This window comes from Neolamprologus multifasciatus, chromosome 2 (genome assembly GCF_963576455.1).
Source record: "Neolamprologus multifasciatus chromosome 2, fNeoMul1.2, whole genome shotgun sequence".
NCBI lineage: Eukaryota > Metazoa > Chordata > Actinopteri > Cichliformes > Cichlidae > Neolamprologus > Neolamprologus multifasciatus.
The window spans coordinates 6002429-6024649 of record NC_140440.1 but is presented as its reverse complement, the minus strand read 5'-3'; the positions used below and the strand labels follow the sequence as shown (position 1 = coordinate 6024649).

Below are 22221 nucleotides of genomic sequence, written 5' to 3'. Positions count from 1 at the left end.
GAGTCGTCATCAAAATCTGCAATCATAACCGTAAATCCAGAGCGCTCACAGCAAGGTGCAAACGCTGGTTACACTCAAGGAGAAGAAATCCAGCTTCTTCTTCAGACTCATAAAGCTGACTTTAACTCATTTAATTACATGTAAATATAAGAGTGAAATTTTAAAGGAATCTGGTCAACTGAAATTATTTGATTGGTATAAATTTAGTTTACACCAAGCAAATTGTCTTTAATGATTAATTATCTCAATAAATAAACCTTTGTTTTTATACATTTCAGTTGCATTTTGCTCAGAATGATTGAATTACTGAATCCTGGACTTGGACGTTAGAGGAGCTGCAGGTTTTGCAACCTAAATGTTGGCTTCGTTTTTCAGCCTCAGGTCGTTGCTGGATTGGGGATTACGGGGCTGAAGCACATATTTTAACTACACGAACACACGTTTACCGCAGGGCACCGTGTTAGTGTCACATTTTTTGACATTTTGTCAGCTGTTATCTTCTCTTAAACGTGTAAAAAACCAATAAAATAATACTTGTTTCTTTGATGATGGAACCTACTTATATTTATAGGAGTGTTTAAACCTCAGAACCTAAGAACACATGTTTAAACACATACAGGTCTGTATAGATCCAGGTCTGATCAATGTCAGACTGATGATTGGCATTTAATGTATTGATTGATCAGTGAGGAACAGCTGAACTGATTTTTAGTCCTCGTCCTTCTTCCTGTTCGCTAAAAGAACCACAAGGCCATTAACTGTGAGTCATCCTGAGTGTGTGTGTGTGCGTGTGTGTGTGTGTGTGTGTGTGTGTGTGTATAGGGTAATCTCATTACCTGTGATCGGTGGCTTTTATACTATTACACACACACACACACACACACACACACACACACACACACACACACACACACACACACATATTACTACAGTATGACTCAACCTGTCTGCCCTCCACACTCTCCTCTGTGTCAGAATTGTGTGTGTTGTGGTATTACAGTGTGCAGGATTACTGTGTATTAGTGATGTTTGATGTTTATCCATCTCTCTGTGCATGTTCTTGTGTTACTAAAGTTGTGGGTACAGAAATCACATTGTGGGGAATCGGTTTTAAAAATTAAATAGAGGGAAAAAGTGTGAACATCTACTTGTACATATATGTTTGTGAGGACACGTGGGAGTTTTGGGACCTTTTGCATGAGGACGTGTGCAAAGTGGGGACATTTTCAGGCTGTTGCAGTGTTCAGACTAGTGCCTCCGTGTTGTTTCCTGTTATTGATCTTTTTGCATTGATTAATTACTGAAAGAAAGCAGGCACACAAATGACATCAGTCACTGGAGAGGAGGAGGGGGTCTAAGGTGAGACGTGAACGTCCCATGTCCGAGTTTTGTGCCTCGTTAATTCAACTTTGTTTGCTGGATGTAAACAGATGATGAACCTCTGATATCCATGTATGCTGTACGCCTCAGTTCTTCAACAGACCAAACGTCATCATAATTTTGAAGAATTTTGACTATACAGATGTCTAAAGGACAACATCTGTATGCTTCAACCTTTGGATGGAGCACCTGCTCTTCCACTGGTTCCCCCATATTAGACAAAACTGAGACGGAGAGTCTGGCTGCTTTTATATGTTTCACATTTATCCAGCAAAGAATGGCTTTATATATGGCACATCATAATACAATGTATTCATGTGCTTTACAGTTGGATTAGCAGTCTACTTTTTTGGGTTTTGTACCATGTTGTAATATACATACATGGGAAGAGGTAGTTTTAAAACACAAGATTGCATGAGTGCAGTCTCTGTTTCCAGTAGCTGCCAGCCAGTATCTAGGCCCGTGTGACTGAGGCATCACTGGTATGCTTGATCTGCACCTGGACTTTCCTAAAAAACTGAATTGAAGCTCACCTACTTTCATTTATTTTTCACGTTTGCCATTTTTAAAGCCATTAAGCTGCTTTCTATTATATTTTTACTATCGTTGGTAGGACTCAGAGTTGCCCGTGTAGCTTAAAGTCAGGCTAAAAAGGCTAACAGATTATTTCCCCTCACTTTACACTTGTTGTTTTCATGGCAATAAAAGTAAACAAAGAATAAATAAATAAATTAATAAGTGATGAATTACTGTAGGTTTAATAAACACAGTGACAACATCCAGCTAGACCACCGCATTGTCCTGACATGTGGTGAAAGATTTTATTTACAGCTGTTTGTAGTGTTGAGGTTTATACTTCTAGTCTGTGTCACCTGCATTGTGCGATCTGTATCCATACAGATTGTTTGGGTTTAAAATGTCTCTTCTGATAGTAAGACGGCGATAGAGTTTACTGTGTTGCTTAATTTAACCATTTACACAAAAATATAAACTCTTTTAATAACTGAGCTTTTTTTGGTGTATTTTACTGTCGGCTCTAACAAACTCCCGGTCTATGCTAATAGCGCCCGGAAAATATTTCTCAAAATTGCTACAGTTATTAAATATTACGAAGGATGTGAAACCACTGCTGGAACAAAAGCCTTCGCAGAAACACAGTTTCAGTGTTTAACAGACCAACTGCTGCAGGAAGAAGATTATTTCATCAGCGCAGATAAATAACTGGGCAGCAGCATCATTAAAAACTCATCAGCGAGGAGTGTGTGTGCGCGCTCATAAATTCACTGCAGTTATCAGCCAAACAGATGTGACCATTGTTCTCATTAATGAGGGTTTACAGGAATAATTACAGCAAAATGAGGCGCTTTCTGAGTGATTTTACTCTCCGGCTATTAAAGTTCAGCTGACAGACAAACTGCAGCACAGCTCCGGTTAGCGTTCGTCCAGACCCGTCTGGTAAAAAGTTGTGAGGTCTGAAGTGTCGGCTGTAAACACTTCCTGACGCGTATCACCAAGTTTCATTTCTTCGTTACTCTACAGGGAGCTTGAAGTGCTCGGGGCTTGTTAAACTTGGGCGGGTTGAGCTTTGTGGTCAGGAAATTTGAACCATTAAAAATCAGGTGTTGCTGAATCCCTCGGATCAAGCTCATCTGAGGCCGAACGAAGGCTGACACTCAGAGGACACTCAGAGCTTTCTGTGCATGAGTCTGTTTATCCTATGAAGCGTGGTTTCCACAGTAGTATCCACATGGTCTACTCATGACAGCGTTAGCTCCTCTAAGCTGGTCGGGGTTGTGGACAGATGTGGACCTTGTTTCCATGGAGAGAAGAGGGTCAGTCGGACAGACTTTGGTTTTTAATTCAACAATTTGGACACTAATTTGATGCCTAAATGTTTGTGAACAGATGCTCATGAAGACAGATGTATTAGTGGATCCTGTTTATTAAATATAAACATTTATAAGCCACTTACATTTATCTGAGTAAGTCAAGACGTTTGGAGCGAGAGATTGGGATTTTGAGTTTCCTGCTGATTTTGTTTTTCTTTGATCTTCTTCTCTCTAAATCAAAAAAACAATTCTGTCATTGTAATTGAATAATAATTAAACAATTTAAAATGATTGAACACAAACTTTCTCTTACTAGAATATCCAATAATACCAACATCAGCAAAGATTTCAATTTTAAATAAATAGTTTTTTTTTTTACCAAAACAGAAAAAAAAATATAATAAAATAATACATTTTATTTATAGGCGCCTTTAAAGACCCTCAAGGTCACCTTATAATAGTACACAAAGAAGAATAAATGAATAAAAACATAAGGTAAATGGAAAAAAAACAAGCATGAAAGTATAAAAGCTAAACAAGGTAAAAAATAGACTAAGACAGAATCAGGAGACAAAACTGAAAGAATAGAAAAAAGGGAAAATAATTTAGTGTGTTTTAAACTGAAGCAAATGCTCAGGTTCATATTAGCAAGCAAGCAATTTATTTATATAGCACTTTCAGTCAACTCCCAGCTGAAAGCAAAGTGCTGTACACTTGACATGACAAAAAACTTAAATTAAAACAATAAAATCGGCACATTAGATTAAATTAAAGCAGTAAAAGCAGTGTCAAACTGTGTCATAAGCCAAGGAATAAAAAAAAATAAAAAAAACCCATTAGAACAATAAAAGTGATATTCAGGTCAATGGAGGAGACGAGCAACACCTGAGTAAAACCACACCTATTCATAAACTAGTCCTAACTGCTGCGACTGATGGTTTGGAACATTCATGAACTGAAAATGTTAAAGAGAGGAAGTACGGCTGAGTTTGTCGAAGTTATCTCGTGTTTGACGTTTGAGGTGGAGGTTTTTTCTGTTTCTATATTTGTGTTTCTAGATTTAAAATAATAAAAACAGAATAAAATGAAGCTTTTTGTGAAGAGCGAGCGCCTCTTCCTCCAGAATAATTAGTCACGTGAACCCTGTGGGCGTGTCAGGAAGTACGTGAGCTCTTTCTGTTCATGCAGTTTTCCTTTTTGTTGATTCTTTGGCGATAAAATGATCAGTGTTGGGTAAGTTACTTTAAAATAGTAACTTAGTTACATTACTAGTTACTTCTATCAAAAGTAACTCAGTTACTTCAAGTTACTCGTTACTTTCAAAGTAACTAGTTACTAGGGAAAGTAACTTTGGTTTTACTCAGAATTCTCTTATTAATGTGTTGCTTCCATAACTTTGCCAGTCTTCTAGCTTGCTTACTTGCTACAAGTGCACTGTGCCACCTACCAATAGAAAGGAAAAGATAATGTGCATATTTCCACGAGAGAAATCCCACGCCTGGACCATCATTGACCGCTGCCATGATTCTAGCCTACGTCACAGCGTCATGTGCGCCTTTTACATCCAACACAAAAACTGCAGTCGTGGTGCTTTGATTGTACTCAGAACTCGGAAATTCTGCCTTCTGAATAGGAAGATGTAGGTAACACCAGACTGCAGATGAGCTGCATACAGGGCTGGACTGGGACAAAAAATCGGCCCGGGCATTTTGACTAGAGACCGGCCACCATTATAGGAAAAATCATAAAGCCTTTGAATGAAAACAAACACTGTTGTGACAGTGATGTTCACTGTTTTGATAGTATATATGCATCAATCTATCAATCGTTTGTTGTAAGATTCAGATAATTATTTTTTAAAAGCGAGACATTTTAAATGAGAATAAGAAAGAAAAGTATTTCTTTGTGCCCCCCTCTCCCTGTTAATGCCCTACCTGGCCCCCCTGGCAAAACTTTGCTAGATCCGCACCTGCACAGTTACCAGCTGTCAGCTACCTAAAAAGGATCCTGGGGTTATCTGTCTCCCAGAAACAGTTCATAACTTCCCTTCAACTCATTCATGTCACCTAAAAGGAAAACCTGTTTCTCCATCACCTGTTCAGCTCTGATGATTCAGTAAGGACATCTCCTGGTTTCATGTTTCCCTCTCACCAGATAACCAAACCGACATCATGACCAGCAGCTTTTTTGCAGCTGTGGCTCCAGCAAACATCAGCTGATACTAGAAATTAATATTAAATAAGTTCTAACAACAGCTGATCAAGCTTAAACGTGCTGCTGTTGTTTAACGTGACATTGGCTGGTTTCCTCTTTCTGGTGCAAAGTGGGCGATAAACAAACAAGAGAGCCGATCAGCTGATCATTGATCAGTTTTCATGATTGAAGTAGAAACGGGAGAGGGAGGGGGGAGAATGAAAGAAGAAGAGGCAGCTGTGCAGCAAAGACACAGAATAACTCCAGCTTTGTGTCTTTTTCATTGTAGCTGAATTACGGGACAAACTGTTCCTTTTCACCTCAATAAGAAATGCGTAATATTTTATCTGAATACCAGACGGGACGGTTGGCAACTCTAATAACTTATGAACAAAATAAAGTTCAACATCATTAACTTCATAGCACCCACCCAGCTGTATAGAAACTCCGTCATGCTAGCTAGTACGCAGTACGGAAAAAGTCAGAATAACGAAAATAAACTCCACCTAAACTTGGTTTATATCTGACTCGGATAGCCTGCAGGTCATAACTTCTTACCTGAAGTTCAGTTCACACTTGGACCAGCGGCCGCCTCGGGTCTCTTTTCCTTCTGCGTCCCCTTTCCCTCATCCACCTGCTGCCTCCACCACTTGCCAATGTTACAGAATCTGTGGAAGCTCCGCGATAGCCGCCACACGAAGTAACGAGTAACGACCCTATCTAAATCCCAGTAACGACTAACGCGTTCCTGATTTTGGCATAATAACTAGTTACCGTGCTCGTTACCACAATAATAACGTAGTTACTGTAACGCGTTACTTAATAACGCGTTAGTCCCAACACTGAAAATGATGAATAAAAAACTGATAAGATTAACATAGAAAAGTGTCTCCTGTAAAACAAAACAAAAATAGGAACAGGTGACACTTTGTGTGAAGCTTTTTCAAAATAACAGCGTGTCTCTCTCTGTAGACGAGGTAAGCGCACCGACCACCCTCCGTCTTCTGTATATCGAATTCAGTAAAACTGTTAAATTAAAATGAGTAAAGCTCATTATCTACAGGCTCAGGCTGAGAAAAGTTGAGGCCAAGCTGTTCATGTTGACACTTCTTATTTTTGGAGTCTCAGTCGGATGTATTACAGCTGGAGGGCTGAACAAAGTGAACGGGGACGTCTGCGTGTGAGCCCAAAGGGGATTAGTGCAGATTTACCTCCACATAGCATTAACTCAGCGAGGGATGATGGCAGGATGATGGACGGCCGGATGCTATTTGCTGCGGCAGATGAAGGATTTAGCTTTTTATTTCCATGTTTTTACCCAGATTATGTCCTTTTTTCCCTCCTACCTGTTGATGATGACGATCTGGCACAGTCCTATACGCTCTGTCTGCCTTCAGAGTAATCCCGTAAAGCCTCAGTCTGTCTCTGTTTCCCTGTCTGCCACTCAGCGCTGACAGAGAATATGCACAAGTGTAATAAAACAGCGACATGCGCCCATTAATAAACCTGTATTGATTTTACTTCTTGTGTTTGCACACGGCTTGAGTCAGATTACAGCTTCATTATAGACACAGGACTAAAATTGAAATATATCCTGTAAAAGAACAATGCAGAAAAATACTCCACAGCAAGTACAAGTTTACCTGATGTTTGTCAAATGTGGCAGAAAAAAGCATCATTCCATTGTTAGCCCTGCAGACCCTGAACTTTCTTTAAATTTGGAATAGATGATTTTGTATAACGCAAGAATTCTTCCATCAAAATATCCAGTAGGATAAAATTATGAACACTTGGTCAGCTTTACTGTAAAAGCAAAATGAGGGCCGACTCCGTTTGGAGGTTGAAGTAGACGTTTGAGAAACTGCAGGTTTTGGCACCTTTCAGTCAACTTCATGGTCAGTCCTGCAGGACATCATGCTTCCACCGGACCCACAGTGTGCAATATAAACATTTAAAAAGCTGATTGTAAGTCTTACATACCGTGCAAGTGAGATATCATTATTTGCTTCGTTGTTAGCTTCATTTTTTTGGTCCTGGATGTTGATGGTTGTTTGTGACCGTGTTTGGTCAGATGTTGGGTTTGAGATGTTGATCTCTGATGCCCACATGTCAACGTTTCACTACATCAATGGTGCGAGTTTGGACAGACTTAAACTGCTTTTACTGCAATTTATTGTTTTTTCAAAGAAAGGCATCAAGTGGATTCTTGCTTTTGCTGTTTGTGGGATTTTTTTTCTTTTTTATTACATGAGTTCACCTGAACACATGTAATAACCTCGTCCCCTCCTCTCCTCTTCGTCTGCAGGAGATGTGGTTGATATCTACCAGAGGGAGTTCTTGGCGCTGAGGGAGCGCCTCCACTCGGCCGAGCAGGAGAACCTGCGGCGCTCCAAAGAGCTGAACCTGGTCCTGGAGGAGATCAAGAGGGCAATCGCCGAGAAGCAGGCGCTCAGAGACATCAACCGCACCTGGAGCAGCCTCTCGGGTCAGTTTTGATCAGCTGTAAAACAGCCTGTTTCATTTTAAGCGTTGTTATCAATAAATTGCATGACTTTTGTCTCACTCCCATTTCTTCTTCTTTTTTTTTTTTTTTTTTTCTTTTTTTTTTTTTTTTTTTTTGCCTGTCCCGTTTGGTTCTTTTGCCATCAGAATTATTGTCTAAAGGCGAAGAAAGATGCCCAACGGATTTTCTTTACCAAATTGACCATCCCAGCTTTGCCGTAATGGTCCATTTGATTCACCTTTTATTCTTTATTTTATTTTCACTTGCTGAATACGGGACAGACTTGACTGGGGGAAAGAAAAGGGAGAAAGAAAGAGGGGAAGAAAAACAGTTGAGAAGAGGGACGGGGGAGAAGGGCAAAAAACAAAAACCAACAGAATAAGCAGAAGAAAAAAAAAAAAAAAATACATATATCGATCACCTGGATCACCTGTTGAGAAAGAAAAAAGAAAACAAGCAGAAGAAAACGAGAGTAATACAATAAACCACATCACAATGATATATGGGAATATGACAGTAAATACTAAATATTAAACATTATTGTGCAGCACGTAAGATCGACAGCACAGTGTGCATTGAGGTAGGAGCCAAAAAGGGTGTAGTTTGTGTGTGTGATCACCCGTGTGTACACCTGTGAGCATGGACGCGCTTGTTTTCTTAAAAGGTTCCCTCATGTAATGATCTGCTAGAGGGTGTGGGGGGCCACTGCCCCGTCCTCCAGGGCATGAAGCAGGTATGGAGGAGATCAAAACCCCAGACATCCAGAGGCCCCCAGAACAGCTCCAACAACTCCCATTTCTTCTTGTTGCATGTTGAAGATCTACTTGGAACCTTGTTAAGTTCCAACCACGCAAAATATGATATTTTTTTTTGCCATTTTTCAAGTGGTCTTAAACTTTTGATCGGGACTGTGTTTTATATCTTCAATTTGCCTTTTCCCATCATCGTGCTCACATCTACAGCTATTTTAGTGCTGTCATTTTTTCCTTTATCTTTACACTTTATTTGATTTTGAAGGTCGTTTCACACGAGTTCTGATTAAAGTGTTGTTCCTTCAATCGACCAATAAAAATCAAAAGCTGACCTGATTAAATTTGTGATACTGACTTCTCTTTTAAACAGTCTCGACCTTCTGGGGTGTCAAACTCATTCTACTTCACAACTGAACCATTAAACCTACTGCACCTTTTAAGAAAACACCTTACAAATGTTCCCTTTTCTTGGTATAAAGAAGTTTCAGTACATTTTTAAAATATCTTAATTATTTATTTTAAAAATATGCTGAGATGTCTCAAGGAAAATATAACGTTTTAACAATATTGCATTACCAGTTTGCTTTCCTTACAAAGAAACACTGCAGTCATACACTGTCTGAGGTCTGCCATTGATGGTGAGGGTTAAGTGAAAAGCGATTTTTGTTCGACCCTACATTTAAAATAAATCAGATGCCCTTGAGGCCTGAAGTCATGCGGTCACTCAGCGTGCAGCGTTTCTGTCCTCGTCTTGCTGCCACGAAGCAAAAACTGAATAATGTGCTCAGTCAGAAGATGTGAAGAATCATCTGTAATCCATTTAAACTGATCTGTTTTATCTGCTGTAATTTACTCTGTGTGTGTTCAGAGGAGATAAAGCTCAATCTGATCTGTTAGCGTGCTCAGTTTACTCCGACTTCACTCGTCCGACTGCGAGCGTGTTTCTAAGTACTTTATATGAAAGTGTGATTCAGCCGGTTTAAGCTGGTGGCGGGGAGACCTGAATAAACGTGACCTGATCTCTCCTGGTTTGGCCTCTGTGTGTCTGCAGAGGAGACGAGGCTGAAGCTGTGGAACGTGAGCAGCAGTAAAAACGTGCTGCAGCTTCCCTCCATCTTCCATCATCTTCCTCACCTGCTGAACAGAGAGGACAGCCTACAGCCCGCCGTGCACCTGGGACAGGGACGCACTGGAGGTAAAATCCATCACACCTTTTTCTAAGCACACCTGCATGGAGTTTGATTTAATAATCTTCACAGCCTGCAAATAGCCTGCTTTCTTGGAAGAAGATTTTAATTTTGTTGAAAAAAGATTTTAAATCTTTAGAAACTTTGAGGTTAAATAAAGGCAAGATCTTGTTTTATATCTATATATATAATATTACAGAGCCTAAAATTAAGCCTGATATAAAGGCACATAGGCATAAGTCTAATGGATCTCAGTCTGTTTGGTAAAATTGTCTCAGCCTTCTTATGGCCAAGGGGTCCTGGCTGAACCAACAGCGCAGGCACTGTGCTCCTCTCCTGGGGTAGCAGCTCACCGAGGCCCCCTCATAAACCCAACATCCTCTGGCGAATAAATACGGAGCTGTGATCAAACAGGCTGACCAAGGTCACTCCTGATGTATGTGTGTGTGTTGCCTGTGTGCGTGTTTGTGTGTGTGTGTCAAGCCTAATTTATTTTTAAAGCTTTTTTTCTGCTTAGTAAACCATTTTCTGACAACTCTGCTTTACACAGACGACATAAATACAGATAAAACCACAGAGAACAAACACATCAGAAAATGGAAGATATTTGTGTGTGTGTGCGTGCGTGTGTGCGTGCGTGCACGCACAAGCAGTCAGATAAATTTATGATGCCCTGACTAAAACGGGTTAGTCGTGTGGAAAGTGCTTTATGGTGCAGCAGAGGACAGAGATAACCACCAAGAAAAGAAACACAGCAAGGAAATTATATATATTTATTTGTGTGTGTGTGTGTGTGTGTGTGTGAGAGAGAGACACAAATCTGATTTATATGTTAAAGCTTTGAAACAAAACAGGATCAGCACGAAGTGTTTTCTTTTTCTGAAGCATCAAGGGGAGGAAAACATATTAAACTAAAACTGAAAGACTTAAATGTACAGAAATATGGCCTGTGTGTGTGTGTGTGTGTGTGTGTGTGTGTGTGTGTGCGTGCGTGTGTGTGCCTGCGTGTGTGTGTCCTTGTCCAGTCTTTTTTGATGAAGTTTCTTTCTTCTTTCTTTCTTATGTTCAACACAAATGTAATGAACATAAGAAACATCTTTTAATTTGAAATGGCTTAACAGGAAGTATATATAGCCCTATCCAATATATTTGGCCTGGCTCTGTGTATTTGTTGGTAACACTCAAAATTTCCCAGGCTCTTGGAATGGAAATATTCTCCTCTCCTACAGTCCTTGAACTACCTATGTGTTTCCTAGAAATGTTTTTCATTTTGAAATGTCAGTCTACTCACTATTTCCTGTGAATATTTATGTTTAACCAGTCTCTCTTCCTAAGACTCTTTCACATCCAGGCTCTGTGTACATACTGGAAATACTGAGTGCTCCCTTAATTAAACCACTGGCTCTGTGTATTTGCTGGAAATATTTACAGCATCAATGCTTCTGACTCTGTGTATGTTTTGGGAAAATGTTAGGTCTCCTTGGCTGCTTTAGGCTCTGTTTATTTCCTGCAAAATAAATGGATCTCCTAAATCCTTGGTAGTGTCTATTTGCTTGGTATTACCAGTGAGTGCTTCTCCATCTGGACCTTTCATATTGTGGGACATTAGAGGCAATCTTCACCAAACATTTCAAATCTTGTGTGTGTGTGCAGTCTCCATAGTGATGGGGGTTCCTAGTGTGAAGAGGGAGGTCCACTCCTATCTGACCGACACGCTCACCTCTCTGATGTCAGAGCTCAGCGCCGCCGAGAAAGACGACTGCGTCATCGTGGTCCTCATTGCCGAGGTCAGTGTGTGTGAACTTGTATAACTAACATTGTGGGGACCTGCATCCTAATCACAATCACACTTTAGGGACTTGTCTTCCTTAATGTGACAGAAAGTCTCCATAAGTTAAATCTTTATCCTTTAAAGGTTTATGTGAAATAGGTACTATTATAGACCCAAGCAGCAACCTCCAAGGACTGAAGAACTGATTCAACACAACATCAAGAACTGCAGTTCCCGTAGTGGCCACTTGAGGTGCTACAAATGTTAATATGTATGTCTAAGCATATGTTGACTTCCTGCCTTGGCACTAAAACCTCTGTCCTGTTGTGCTGTGTGTTTTTTGTTAAAAACATGAAATGATCTTCGGGATAAATTAAACCTAAAGGCTAGATTTGGTTGCGTGCTATAACTGCAGTATGTTTGGATTATCCGCTGGCTGGTTGTACCTTTGTTGCGCATCAAAAACTGTGTTGCCACACCCATTACTTTACTGCACTACCTCCCAACCTCAATTACAGCGATGATATTAAAAGGAAATCAAATAAAGAATTGATTTGATTATGTTCAGTTCATTCTCTGAGAAAGAATCTAAGTCCAAGTGATGTCCTCTGAAGTGATGGAAACACGTGTGTGGATAATTGGCCATAAGAGTGAGTGTGTGTTGATGCGTGAGCTTCCTTGCATGCTTTCTAAAGGCCAGTGGTTTAGCTAATGAACCTCACAGACACACACACACACACACACACACCGATAATGTCAGTGATTCTCCGTGTTTAGCTTCCATGCTAATGGTAACCTCTAATTGCCCAAGGGAGGTAAAGCATTGATGTTGTGTGTGTGCGCGCGCTCACACATTAGATCATTAAAGTCAATCTGCGAAATATGTATGCTGTATGCTCTTTTAATAAATAAAGTCAGTGTGTTTGTGTCTTTAAAGTGATGAAGGTCACAGTTGATACTGTCTTTGTTTGTTCTCACTCTAGAGCTACAGCTTCTACTCTCATGTTAGTTCAGTTCATATCTCTTCTTACTGTTTTGTCAAATCTCATTTATGCAAATCCAATACTGTGTCGGTCAATCTCACAGTACTTTATGGCATCTCTTCAAATTCACCTGAAAGCCCATTAATAGTGATAATCTCTTTAAAGGAGCTCACTGTAACTTCTAGAAAACCATCATTATTAACTGCACCCATTATGCGACTTCCAGCCATCAATCTGTTGTTTGCATGAGCAAGAGTCAGATTAATGCTATGTTGGTCTGAATGTGCTGTCTATCGTGTAAGTTGTACAACAACTTAGAGAGTAGTGTATATACTATACAAAGAAGGGCTCGCAAAATCGCTAGCCCGACGTCCCGGAGCTAGCGATATCTCCGGTCGGGCGACCAAAATCTATTGGGTTATCTGTTGGGTTATCATATAGCCCGACAGGCTAGCCCGATGTCCCGGAGCTAGTGATTTTGCGAGCCCTGCAAAGGTCACATGGACATCAAGTTAGGGCTAGCTTTATAACTTAGCTATCTTGCATGTTTGCTAAACTAATTTATAAATGGCCAGGGGGGGTTGGAGGAATTGGCACTTTTAGTTCCATGAGATAGCTTTCAGTTCATGCATATCAGCCAGAGACTGAGTAGATTACAGACGTTAAAACATGAAACCAACTAGGAAGTGTCCTAAATCTTTATTCATTTTACTGGCCAACAGGGGGTGACACCTGTGGTTGCAAGAAGACTTTCAGTTGTATAAAGGCAGTGGTTTATAGATGGAGCCAGTGGCACAACAAAAGAAGAGTTATCCCTGCCTTGTACCTACAACTGGGAAAAATATATTTTATCATTTTTGCATACAGCTGCCGTGGAGTCTCCTTTTAAGTTAACAATAGTTAATACTGAAAGCAGAATAGAGCCCCAGAGGCAAAGTGTTTGGGATGTAAATTTCTTTGGGACAAAAACACCTCTAGCTTTGAGTTGGTAGAGGACACTGTACCGAGACTAAAGCTCAAAGTTGTGCAAGCATCTACTGACTGACTGGAGAGTTTATAAGCTGCCGCTGAAGACTCCCTGGTTTATAAACTCAGATCAGTTTCAGAGCCAGCTACATTTCTCTGCTCTGCTGTTTCCATCTTGCTATTTTTCCTTTACTTTCTGTTCTGCAATTTAATTTCTATCTCTGTTTTTCAGTTGGATTGCTTGTGTTTGTTTTTCCTCCAGGCTGATATAATATTTAAAATGCTCTCAAGGTTTTTGTTTTTATCTCATAGTCACAGATTTCAGCTTTACTTGCTGGATTTAGGCTGAAATTAAAATTAAAAACTTGGCTTTAATTTAACTTTTGTTCAAGTTCGGGGTTTCGGATAAACTCCTCATGTGGCGTCTCAGTAGGGTTTGTTTATGCAGACGAACAAGGAACGAAAGTACTTAAAGCTTTTAAAGAAGTGTAACATGAATATTGCATGACCAAAGCATGTTCCATTCAAAATGCAGAGGAGCATGTGACACAGCCCAACCTGGTGTCCCGGCCCCCGACTGATCCACCACACATCCTTTATTTCACACGAACAGGTCTGCAATCATCTCCTCTGTCACCTGACTCAGAATAGGGCTGAAAGGTAATACAAGAAAGACGGCTGAGAAAAGATGAAAAGATCCTCTAGCTTCAGAGTCAGAGATCAGAGTCTGTGGTGTTTTCTTTACCATTTAAAGTGACTACAATTTAATGTACGATAACAGTTAATGGTGTCATGACCAGGCTCTTAGTCCACTACAATAAACATGGAAAAGACACAGCAGTCGGCTGTAAACCAGAACATTTATACCAACAAAATTTGGAAAATTGCATAATTATGTAATGGTCTCTTGATTGTGGTCCCAGGGTTTTGAGTCACTTTTGGATTCCTGGTTTCTGTTTGGCCATTCTACTCCTCTTTTTTGGATTATTGTTAGGCTGAGTTTGGATTTCCTGTTTTGATTTCTTTATTATTAATCTTTTCTTATGAGTTATGGTTCCTTTGGTTAGGGTTTCTTGTGATAAGTACAGTTTCCTTGTGTCGTACTTCTTGCTAAGTGTTCAGATTCCTGTAGTATTACTATGCTGTGGTTGTTTTCTGTTCATCTTTAAAGATCAGCTCTCTGTCGTGGTTTCCTGTGACTGTCCACCTGAGTCTCGTTCTCTAATCAGCCCAGTTTTTATTTCAGACTTTGTGGGCTCCATGTCAGTGACATAGATTTAACAAGCCCTTCCTGCCTCTCTTATAGTGGAGAAGTTTTCCCTTTCATTTTCTAATAAAATATGGTCCTTTAAAAATATGTGTCATACTTTTAGTGTTTGTTTCATCAGCGAGAGGCTCTAATGGCGTCTGCTTCTCGTTAACACTGAGCTCTGCGGTAAGCTCCACCCAGCTGGCACCTCCAGGATGCCAAAACAAACCACAAACTCTCGGAAAAGCGTGCTGGAAATACATGTGACCGTGCTGTGACCTTCAGAGCCAGATGATTGGGTCCCACAGGGAGTCCATCTGTGCCCTGATTGGGCCGAGCTCTGATGTTACCGATTTCTTAAGTTGTTGATGTTTGAGCTTGAACAAGAGTGTGTGTGTGTGTGTGTGTGTGTGTGTGTGTGTGTGTGTGTGTGTGTGTGTGTGTGTGTGTGTGTTTTTTAGGAAAAAACTAAAATATTGAGATGACCTCAGCCTCCCGTGTGTATTTGTGAACATTCATTAATTCAGTGTGTGTGCGTTTGTGTGTTATTGTGCATAACAAGAAAAAGTGAGGAGAACTTAAACACTGTGCATGTCGTAGATACTTGGGCATGAGCATGATTCTGCAAGATAGGAAAAGTGTTTCGGTGCCGCCTGTTAACACAGTGGCTACAGAGAAATGCTAAACAACATAAAACAGCTGCACAGTGATGCACAGTTACTTCACACATGTGAGCAGTTGCTGTAAACAGATGTTAAACAACCACGAAGAGACAGGCCTGAAGACCACAGAGCGATAACTAAACTACAAAATCGCACGAAACTGCAGAGACACCAAACACTAGACTTATTATGACTCCTGCTGTTTATAGTTTTCTCAGTTTGCTGTCTCTACTTCTTTAAATTGAGCTCTTTTAGTGTAAATTACCTCACTTTAAACATGCAAATACATCAACAATTAAACTATTAAATTAATTTCATGGTGCGCCTCATTATGAAATAACTGACTAACTATTTCGAAGTGATGCTGTGTTTTTACTCTCCATGGTTTCATTAAATGGTAACCTTTACTGTTTGGACCCATTCTGCATTAATGACTGGGAGAGAGAGAGAGAGAGACTTGCAGCAGTGCATGAACTGAGCTTTTATGCCCTTATTATAGGGCAGTGAAGAGAATGAACAGCACTTGGATATGAAATCTTTCTTAAAGAAAAATATTTCTTTTCATGTACAAAAACCTGAATAATCATGCCCCACTGTTTCTCTTATTGTCTTGAAAGAGCACTTCCCTCTCAAGTTGCAGGCTCACTTGTGGTTTCTAGAGTTTGTGAAGGTAGAATGGGAGGCAGAGCCTTCAGCTATCACACCTCCCAGTTGGGACCGAAGGGCTCAAACCTTGATTTTTACAACAGTTTACAGTTAGGACTGGCTCTTATTTACATTGCTATAAGCTCAGGCTGTTGGAGCCTGCCTATGATGTATGAGCACTTTCAACCACCTCCTTCCACCATCCAAGTGTTTATATGCCACTGATGCACATCAATAAATAGTGTGTATTTTGTTCCTTTCTCTCTTCTTTTTCTCTTCACCCCAAATTGGTCCTGGCAGATGGCTGCTCCTCTCAGATCCTTCTTACCCCAGAAGTGCTTCTCTGTTTGGGTTTCTCTCTAAATTTATAAAGTCTTTACCTTAAAGTAACTTGAGCGTGTAGTGCAGCTTATATGGATGAATTCTTGACTTCATCACTTTTACTCATCTGATGCTTCGAAGCTGTGAGTTTCACATCGAGACTGCTTTTCTGTGTTTTCAGGCTGACCAACAGTACGCCAGCAGTGTAGCAGACAACCTGAAGCGCCTGTAAGTCAACCTGCATGACAGGATGTTGTTACTATTGCAGCCATACTATTGTGTGTGTGTGTGTGTGTGTGTGTGTGTGTGTGTGTGTGTGTGTCGTCCCTTTTATGGACATTTTCAGCTCAGATAACAATACCACTGTTAAGTAGACTGGGACTGGAACTATTCCTGCATGTATAAGATGACATCAGGCTGGATTTAAACGCCACTTTCCTAATTTTCTGAAAATAAAATATAACAGATTGATATGCTGATTAATATTAATCTTCTGGATTAGTGTTTATTAATGAAACACTACATATCATAATGAATATTTATATATTGAAATTCAAATATGTGAACTTATTGTATTGTGGGATCAAGTCACTGTTCACAGTGGACAAGTTACAGTTTGTATAAATAAATCTTTGTCGTGTGTGAATGAGTTGTTGCCTCATGACAGTAAATTATAGCGCACACAGCCCACAATCAGTCGTGTCAGCAAGCTTGACCGCATTATTAAGTCAAAAACTGCAAACAAACAAACAAACAAACATATTGGAATGTGTTGACTTTGTATTTGTGGAGCACCTCCAAGCTGCTGACCATGTCATGTTAGCTTGGCCTAGTGAACACAGAGCAACATGTTTTTATATCCCATACTAACCTATTTGTGTCAGGCTTGGCCCCATAGCTGACTTCAGGGAATCTTGGTTTCTGTGTAGAGTTGTGAATGTGAACACCGAACAGTTTTGTGTATGTGCATGTTTGTTTTATTCTTCTGTCCTTAGCTCGTGAGCAGAGGCGGGCAACTCCAGGCCTCAAGTGCTGGTGTCCTGCAAGTTTTAGATATCACCCTGGGTCAAATGATTAGTTCATTACCAGGACTCTGGAGAACTCCAAGACATGCTGAGGAGGTAGTTTAGCAATTTGAATCAGCCGTGTTGGATCAAGGGCACATGTAAAACTTGCAGGACACCGACTCTTGAGGCCTGGAGTTGCCTACTCCTGTCATAGAGGGATCTCATGGTTTGGTGTGAACATTGATCGTTTGTTTCACTCTGTCTGTCTGAATCTCAGTTTTCCAGCAGAGATTCAGTCGGGCCTGTTGGAGGTCATCTCTCCGTCGGTCCACTTCTACCCCGACTTCTCCCGACTCCGAGAGTCCTTCGGAGACCCAAAGGAGAGAGTCAGGTCAGCAAACGTGTGTGTATCCTTGTACATGTTTAGACATCTTTGTGAGGACAGAAAATTGGCATGCTACAATACTTGTGGGGACCAACAGCCCTTTTGGGAACAAAATGCCCATCCACACGAGTTTGAAGGCATTTTTGAGGCTCAGAATGTGGTTTCAGTGTCAGGGTTTCAATTAAGTTAGGTTTAGGTTTAGGGTAAGCGACTAGGGAAAGCATTGTTTCAAATAGATGTCCTCACTAAGATATGAAAACAAGTGTGTGTGTGTGCATGTGTTCCACAACTTTCGTAGTAGATGTGGACTCTTCAAAACCAGACATACTTAGAGCATCTGGATCAGGTCATATAAATAACGCTGTTTCTGGATTTCATTAATAGAGGCATGTTATATAAATAGATACGACACTCAGTAAATCCTGAATAGAAATCAGTTTGGAGAATTCTCACCTACCAAAGACTGTAGAGATCCTGCTTCTAAAAAAATCTGTCCTCGGGTCTCAGCAATGTCCTCACACAAGGGTCCCCACAAAGATAGGTGTGCAAGTCCACACTCAACTTTACAGTCCAATCAGGTGTGCGTTTGTATGTGATTTATGAGCTCCAGCAATGAGAGGAAGCTGGTGCTGGTGGGTGTCTCTAATCATTTGTATTTATGCATGCATGTCAGTCAGTGTGTGTGTGTGTGTGTGTGTGTGTGTGTGCATGTGTTTAACATCTCCCCATCTCCCCAGGCATCTGTCAGCCTGTCGTGGCTAATTCATGAGTCTCTGAGCAACCTAACCAGACACACACACACACACACACACACACACACACACACACACACACACACACACACACACACACACACAAGTTGGTCCTCTCGCCTTCCTGTCTCCTTGAGAGAGCCATCTTAAAAGGAAACGCACACACAGCTCGAAGTGACATCATTTTATTTAATGAACTGCTGCTCCGCCCCTTGGCCCCGTTCCGACAGGAAGGGAGGTAGAAAGGATGAGTTCGGAAGGGAGAAGGGAAAAAAAGAAACACCTCATCCTCTTCTTCACTGTCTGTGTGCTGATGAGCTATTTTCATTCACCGCCTCTGAAGAAACTGAAATCTGAAGCTTGTGGAGTCATTTTCTCTGTGACACACGCTCTGGAGGGAGTTGGTGTGAAAACGGCAGCGACGGGTAGTTGACTGTAACATTTCTGCAGAGGAAGACGAAGAAACAGCGTTCTTCTTCCCTTTTGGGACTCATCTCAGAGAGAGACCAGGAGATCTTCTGATTTTGTGATTTCATTCTGTCTGCAGACATCATCTTCAGTTCTTTCCTAGAAAATATTCGCTTTCAGAGACGCGATGCAGAAGGAAAAAATCTGTCAGACAGAACCTTGGCTGCAAGTCTTAAGTGATGAGAAGAGCTGAGACCTGGGCTGAGTGATGCACTTGTTCTTCAAACAACAGGAAGTGAGTTGATTTAGTTTGCCAGCTGTTGGAGCTCAGAGAGATAGACTGCTGTCATTTTCATCAAACATGGAGTCACAACACCTGAAATGCAAACACACAAACACAAAAACAGGTTTTTAGATTCAGTAACGATGAGATGAAATAAGAGTTCTGTAGTGGTGGCGCGAGTTAAAGACCAAATATGTGAAACAAATATTACAAAACTCTTAAGTTAAATTCATATTCATATAATCTATAATCAGAACTACAGCTTCAGTAATGTATATGTCAGCTGGTGATGATTTTAGGTACTAAACGTCCGCTGGGAAGGTTTATCTATATTAGGACAGCGACTTATACTAGCAGATTGAAAAGTAATAAATACCACAAGTACATTTAAACTGTGCTTTAGTAAAGTTAGACTATGTTATATTACACCACTGGTCATCTTCATGCCACCTGTTGTTTCCTTTCTGGGCATCCTCTTGCATGGCTACCATCCAGATTTGGGCCTTCATGTTTTGCATTTAGTTTTGTTTTTTGCAAAGTTATTTGTTTTTTTTAAGTCACTGGTTAAGTTTAGGTACCAAAATCTTAGTTAACATACTACAAATCACAAGGATAAGTTTACATTTTGTTAGCTTTATTGACGAAAACCTGTTTTGTGTGGTTTGCGTTCTTGGTTTCAGGTGTTTGAAATTACAGTTTGTTCACCTGTGCACCACTAGAGAAGTGTACAGATTTACCACATCAGCCCAGCCTCTACCCTAAAGCATCATGGGAGCAGTTAGTTTGCAAAGTGAAATGTTCCAAACAGAAGATAATACAACAGCTGTGATGGATTTGTGTCCACGCTCTTCAGAGTTTAAGTGAGACGAACGGCTGTCAGGAAGGGACTACATCAGTCTGAAAACTTGATTTGGAGAAAATGGACTTTAATATGCAGAACTTGTCTGCTCCTTAAACACTTCAGAGTCTGAGCGAGCAAAAGACGAACACGTCTGCGCTGACTCTTCTTTTTTAACGCAGTTTGCATGCGAGCATATTGCCGCCGCAATTTGGTTCCCGCCGAAGGCCCGATGCTCTCGGTGTGAGATGAAGATGGTGACGCGAGTCAGGCGGCCACCCTCGCGAGCTAACCGCTGTTCATTCAGTTAATCTCCCAGGACACTCCACCTGTGCGCTCACAACAAAGGCACCTTTATTTGATCATATTTATGGGTCCATTTAGACGCACGCAGGAGCTTTTAAGGTTAAGAGGCCTGCTTTAATTCAGAAAAACTCTGATTACATCCAATCAATGCAACAGTGAAAATACTTTGTACAGTATGAAGCTGATGGGTCTGTTTTTGTGGTGCTTTCATGGTTGTTTTATGTTGTTTCCATGTCTTCTGTGCTTCTTTCATGGTTCTTTGTTGTTGTTTGTTTTTGTGGATATTTTGTGTATTTTTTGGTCTTTCTGTGCGTCTTTGTGGTGATTTTGTTTCTCTTTATCACTGCTTTAGTTTTTTGTGGGCTTTTGATGCTATTAAAACTTGTTTCTTGCCCTTTGTATATCTTTTGAGTTTTGGACTGTGGGTTTATAATGTTGGCGTTTAGTTTCTTTTTGGATTTTTCTGCTGTTTTAATAGTTGAAGTTGTGACTCTGGTAACTTTATTGTTGTTCTTATAAAGACTTCTAGTCTATGATATAATTTTCTTTAATTTTACTGTCATTAGTCTCCACAGTCTTTCTCAGTTTTCCTTCCCTTCTGTTTTGTCCATCTTTGTTTCGTTCCCCAGTTTAGCTCCTTGTGTGTATTTGTGGACTTGTATTCCTTCAGTATCCTGGTTGCTTGGTGTTTTTCTTTGGTCATAAAAATGTGTTTATCTTCATGTCAGCTGCCTCATTGTCCTGCATTCGGGTCTTCTTCACGTCACCACTCCTGACACTTTGTGCTTGTCATGGGATGATTGACTTTCATGAAGGAGGAAACAAAAGCTGCATTGTCTTGTCCACTTATGTTCTTCAAATAAAGGACAATCATGCATGCATTCGATAAGAAACTCTTTATTTATAGAAAGCAGCGGATAAATGCTGCTTTTTCTCTTGCTTCGTGAAAAAAAGAACACCTGGAAGTTTTGTTTTTACTTCTGAACTTCTCAAACATCCACGATTCTAAACGAGGATGCAGAACGAGAAGAACAAAAATCACAGCAGAGGTGGCAAAAACACTCACGATGATCACTTAAGTCAAAGCAGCGATAAATGTGTTAAAAATGCTTCAGTTAAAGTTAAAGCACTGATTTAACTTCTTTACTCAAGTAAAAGTGAAGAAGAGTTAACAGGGATTCAGCAGGTGTGGGAACCTTAAGGTCGGTTTTAGCTGTGCAGCGTGGGAAAAGGAATCGCTTATAAATCAGTGACAATCGTTTCAACTATGAGCTCCAGTTTCTTTGTGATCGGGCTTTGACCAGCTGAGCTGTGCTGCTCGTGTTTGTGGATTTAAACAACTGAATTCAACAAGATATGAGACGATGTTACACGAGTTATCGTGGCTGACTGGCAGAGTATCTGTATCGTCTCCTTCAATTCAAGCTGATGTTGTGACATCACTCTGACCATGAACACCACAGCTGCTCAGCACGAGTCCGGCATCGTGCATGACTACACACTTCTGTTTGGAAAGTGTAAGGATCCAGTTATAGATCCAGAGGGCAGATTCTTAATCATTAAACTATCTATACTTGATAAAAATCTATGTATTGTAAGTGTATATGGTCCAAATGTTGATGATCCCTCATTCTTTCACGGTTTTTTCAGTGCACTCTCTGAACACTTAGATGGCACACTTGTGCTTGGAGGCGACCTCAACCTTGGACTGAATGAAGAAATGGATAGGCTCAATACAGCAGGAACTCAGCGTAATTGGCAGTCCACAAATATAATCAAACAGTATATGAGCGACTTTGGT

At 40.5% G+C, this 22221-nt stretch overlaps 1 protein-coding gene across 2 annotated transcripts in view; it reads left to right on the top strand.

Moving 5' to 3' along the window:
• mgat4b (alpha-1,3-mannosyl-glycoprotein 4-beta-N-acetylglucosaminyltransferase B) overlaps positions 1–22221 on the top strand; it is a 122826-nt gene that overhangs the window by 49437 nt on the left and 51168 nt on the right. For both annotated transcript variants that reach the window (XR_014869525.1, XM_085133685.1), the window contains exons 2-6: positions 7708–7887; positions 9709–9852; positions 11498–11631; positions 16623–16669; positions 17726–17839. Coding sequence is in view for 1 of the 2 variants with exons in the window: in XM_085133685.1 (XP_084989811.1) it covers positions 7708–7887; positions 9709–9852; positions 11498–11631; positions 16623–16669; positions 17726–17839 (619 nt within the window). In the remaining variant the exon portion in view is untranslated. The remainder of the gene's footprint in view (positions 1–7707; positions 7888–9708; positions 9853–11497; positions 11632–16622; positions 16670–17725; positions 17840–22221) is intronic.